General features: G+C 39.2%; 1 protein-coding gene across 1 annotated transcript; it reads right to left on the bottom strand.

Moving 5' to 3' along the window:
• Nucleotides 1–754: 754 nt before the first annotated feature.
• On the bottom strand, nucleotides 755–3,164 carry LOC105279957. The gene is made up of 2 exons (XM_011340081.2): nucleotides 2,044–3,164; nucleotides 755–1,880 (listed from the first exon to the last, which is right to left on the bottom strand). Exons 1-2 carry the CDS (start codon nucleotides 2,048–2,050, stop codon nucleotides 1,198–1,200), a joined length of 690 nt encoding a protein of 229 aa, XP_011338383.2. The 5' UTR covers nucleotides 2,051–3,164; the 3' UTR covers nucleotides 755–1,197.
• Nucleotides 3,165–4,874: the final 1,710 nt, after the last annotated feature.

A 4,874-nucleotide genomic window follows, 5' to 3' on the forward strand; every position in this document is an offset into this window, starting at 1 on the left:
CGTGTACACAGACTATCTTTGGGATATTCGGACCCTCTTAGTCGTATTCCATCGTCTACATACGCACATACGTATGGACGCATACGATTTCAATTAGGAAAGTGACTACGCATTTGCCGTATTGGAATAAAAGAATATCGTTAGGCTTATTGTTAGACTCATCAGCACTGATTTTGCTTATCTAAATTATCATTTATGGTCCTCTGGACACGTGTCCCCCGTTTGTTTAGGCGTGAGATAGACGAATATCCGTGAATATCCGCGGAAAGTGTCTCTCTCGATATTCCGCTTCGAGACTTTCCGCCGTAAATTACAACGGACGCGGGCAGCCACATAAATCACGCGCGAGTATGCGGAATAGAAAGACGGGAAAAATTCAGAGGCAAGGTACACACTAGCAGGCATACCGTATAATGCAGATACACACAATAGCGGCAGCGCGCGCGCGCGAGCGTGTGTGATTTGGTAGTTACATAATTCGCGTATGTTACAGCAGGTAGTAACGCGGGTAGCCGACATGCAGTCCGCTCATTCTTTCCTGGTAGAAATTGATTGCATCTGATACGGTCAGTAAAAACACGTCCAGTACAAATAGCCACGGGAAAATAGACCGCTCGTTCACTTTGCAGCGCGCGGAAGTCACCTTTTGATCTTTCGAATGTAACGCCAGTTCCCATAAATGTTTAACATCTTCATATCGCCTTAACGTACAGGGTCAAAGGATATTTCTTTATAGATTTTATTGCTTGCTGTGTAAGTTGCATGATTATCATTCCTACAAATTTATTTTGTAATCTCTTCATTTCTATCAAAGAATACAATAAATCATTCCAAAATATGTCTTCTATTTTTCATGTTTGTTCTACGTTTAAAAGTAACTAACATTCCGGGTATATATAATTAGCCTGCTCACACATCAAATGAATCATTTGACACGAGTTTACTTGTAGTTCTCGTAGTTTTCCGCAAATTTTCAATCTTGATGATTTTTTTCCGAATTTTCCAAGCAAAATTAGTTTTTGCGCCAATTGGAACTCGCACGTCTCATTTCTTTATACGAGTGACAGTTAACGACGAACCAACACCGAGATATGACGAAAGAATGTAATAGTCGTTTTTTGATTTTGATTCGCAACGAAGTTGATGATATTCTCGCAGGACAGCAAAGTGAATCAGTGTTCTACTCGTTTTCTGTCACTACATGCATCCAGCCTCGTCTGGGGTCGTGCATCTTTGACTACGAGGGTCGAAGTGTAGACCACCCTGGCATTCTCTGAGGTACCAATCCTCATCTTGACACTCATAGTACTTATTGCAGTTGCAATGATGAGATTTTCGTTGGCCATCTCTGCAGATAGGACCTCCACGTCCATCACAATATCCGCCCGCTCGGTTCCTAACGCATCTCTGGCATGTGCGACTAAAGCACAGACCTGGTTCACAATAACCCAAACGCGGCTCTCCATATGCTGAGCACTCCCAGAATGAATTGCAATTGTCGTTTCTGTTCGATATCCTAGACGGCGGTCTACGGTCTTCTTCAAGGGGACAGTTGCTGCAACCGGCTCGCCATGGCCAGTCGCAGACCTGCTCGAATCTATTATAGTGCAGCCTGCTTATTGGATCATTCTTGAACGCTAGAGGACAATCCTGCAGGATCGGTTTACCCAAGAAGCACTTGTAGAATTTCGTGCAATCAGTTTCGTGTGGCAGATTCGTCGTCGTGTTCCACCAATTTCTTTCTGGGAACGGGCATATTATAGGAATGCCATAATGTGTGTCCGCCAAAACAGATTGATCCTGGCTCAGGTCTTTTGCATCTTCATTTGCACTGATCACGGTGCACGATGCCAGGAAGGCGATGGCGATTACGTGTATCCCTGTGTGCCGAATCAAAATAGAACGAAACGTTATTTAGCGCGATATGATCGAACCATAAACTTATGAACCGAAAAGTGTCAATTATTCATACGAACGTCACAATTATTTATTTTAAAAAATCGGTCCTATTGTAGAAATTTATCAAAAACTTTCAACACTTACCCTTCATCGCCTACTGCTGCAACCGAACTTGGGGAGAAGAAAACGTATTTGTTTGTTCTATTAATTCCTCTCTGATCGGTTACACGTAACTGTGACCGAATCCAAGTGGATCCAGCTTTTATGCATCATGTTATCGCGAAATACAAGGTTAGATTATTGATCGTATCTATCGCCGATATATTGTGCTTGCTTATCCGGAAAAACAGATAATCAGCTACACTGTTTTGTAAAATAATTCATGCAATAAATAGAGTGCGTTAGATTTCGGCTACGAAGAGCGAATAAATTTTACGCTATCGCGATTCAATAGTTTGTAAGTTTGGTGCAAATCACGTTGGAGCCATATAGTAACTTTAAATAATTCTTATCTCTCAATTTGATTTAAATCAAGCATGACATATTTATTATTAAGATAAAAATACATAATAAGCTAATAAGGCATAAAGATAATCTTCAGTAATTTTTCGTGAGATATCGATCGGAATTCACAAAACGTTTTATTGTTCAACGACTTCCTGTTCGTATTGGTGCATTATAATTTGCGCATATATTAAAAACTTGACGTAGAGTATAATCTTTCGTTATCAGTGGAACCTTGAAATTTTACGTGATATCTCAATCGACCTTTGAAATTTCGAAATTTTAACGATTATCGAGTAGCATAATCTGCATTGACGAAAATGAAAAAAATTAATTTGCATGGAGTTTCACCGCGTGCAGTTCAAGAAAGGTGTATCAGTGTAATCAATTAGTCTTACGGACGCAATTATAATGTCCATCTATCGACGACGATGAGACAATTAGACTGTCATTAAAATTTGCACGAGATATGGTCAATCGCATCATCCATCGAGAAATTTTGATTGTAACATTGTGCCGGTAAGATATAACTCCAGTCCAGTATTCTGATAGCAAGCATAGCTGCAAAGCAAGTAGCGAATCCGTAAAACAGTCTTTCCTCATCGCGTGCTTGCGATTATTGGAGTGTACATGCGTTGAGTGTCTCTTTTTGTAGAATCTCTGACGTAATCAAATGTAAGTATAGTGGAATCAATTGATTAAATTTTTTATAATAACAAAGTACAAAGAAGCTGATTCTATTTTTAATTGCACTGCGTTCTAACTTTATAAAAACTATAATACGTAAGAAAAATACGCATATGAATAAAATTATGAGAATATTGAATATTTATGAAGATACAAATGCTAGGAAGCAACTTGTCTTCTTCAACGGCATATCAATTTCAATTATATGAAACTATCATTATCGCCATTGCGAAAAACGGAAAACGTGATAAATAAAATTATTTGATTTTATGATATAAAACTTATTCTGCATGACATATAAAAATCTTGTCCAAAGAGAAAAATAAAGATATGATGGTAATCAATAAAATCAATAATATATTTTTTGATAAGCATTTTGAACAGAGGGATTTCGTTATTGATTGATTTATTTGTTATTCATCATTCACGTCGTCATCGTCGTCGTCGAAATCGTCGTCGTAGCGACATACGAACAAAACTACAAACACGAGATACAATGAAGTGAAAGTTTCAGTTGGACTTGTTTCACTGGATCTATTACTCCTGATTTATTGGCGATATTATGACGGCGGCATTCGATACGAAGTTTGTTTGCGGCATGTCAACGTCGTAAAGAAATTCTACCGTTGCTTTTATGAGAGCTAATGTAGCAGCAATGCACATGATAGTCAACGCTTGAATACACCACGGTAATATATCCATCAAATGGTATAGAAAGATCTGATTTTGATTCTGATTCGTCTATGATTATATTATTTACAAAATTTTATATTATTTATGTTTTCACAATTATTGATATTATTTTTTATATCAATGCAAAGCTGATTTTGCATTTTATAATATTGTAATCTATGATTTAAATATCTAATTTAATTATTGTCCTACTTATATAGATTTATCACTTTTTACTAAAGTACTTTCTCAATTGCCAGTCAATTGCAATTCTTTTTTTGTTTTTTGACTAACGATACGTGTCTGCGTACCAAATTCGAAGGGCAATGGAATCGAGTCGAATACATTTCGATATAGTCTGCTATGAGCACCGTTTCCCCATAAATCCCCACGCAATTCTGGTTATCGCGGCTGCCGCTCGGCAGCAATTTGTTATCGGCGGATTTATTGCACCTCACCGGCTGTCGTGGAAACGTCGTGACAAATGAAAGTAGTATCTATTCAAAATCGCGATCACTGTCGACAGTATGTCAACGTACAGCGAGGAAATTCCAACGTGCAAACGCCGTAACCCTCCGGTCGTCGTACGTACCAGTAGCATAGCAACTAAGGGCTGGTTGTGCCTCCCGATCTTATTGTATACACATATAAGTGCACTTTATATCGCCATGTAGCTCTTTCATGTCCAAACTCGTGCACTCACGCACGCACGCACTCATAACACATACGCATGAACGCCTCACCGGCTGGATTACGTACACGCGTCATACGTATAAATACGTTCCACATTGCGATCATATGCGCACGAGTAGCGCGTGTGCGTGTGCCCTAAAGGAGACAGATGTGTAGCGCGCACGCATTTGCGTCCGGCACGCGAGCACCCTCGCATGTATTCTCTTTCTCTGTTTCTCTCGCACGACAGACTTGTCAAGCAATTTCGCGACGATGAAGCAGCGTCACGGAACAAGTTGCACGTCCCCGTGGTTATAACGGATCAGCAATTTTTCAAAATTTAAGTGGACGCTGAGAGAAGAGAAAGGAATTTTGCAAGTGTATTAGGCGTAGCACTCTTGCATATACATGGAATTTTAAGCACTTGATAAGAAAACAAT

This window comes from Ooceraea biroi, chromosome 1 (genome assembly GCF_003672135.1).
Source record: "Ooceraea biroi isolate clonal line C1 chromosome 1, Obir_v5.4, whole genome shotgun sequence".
Taxonomy (NCBI): Eukaryota; Metazoa; Arthropoda; class Insecta; order Hymenoptera; family Formicidae; genus Ooceraea; species Ooceraea biroi.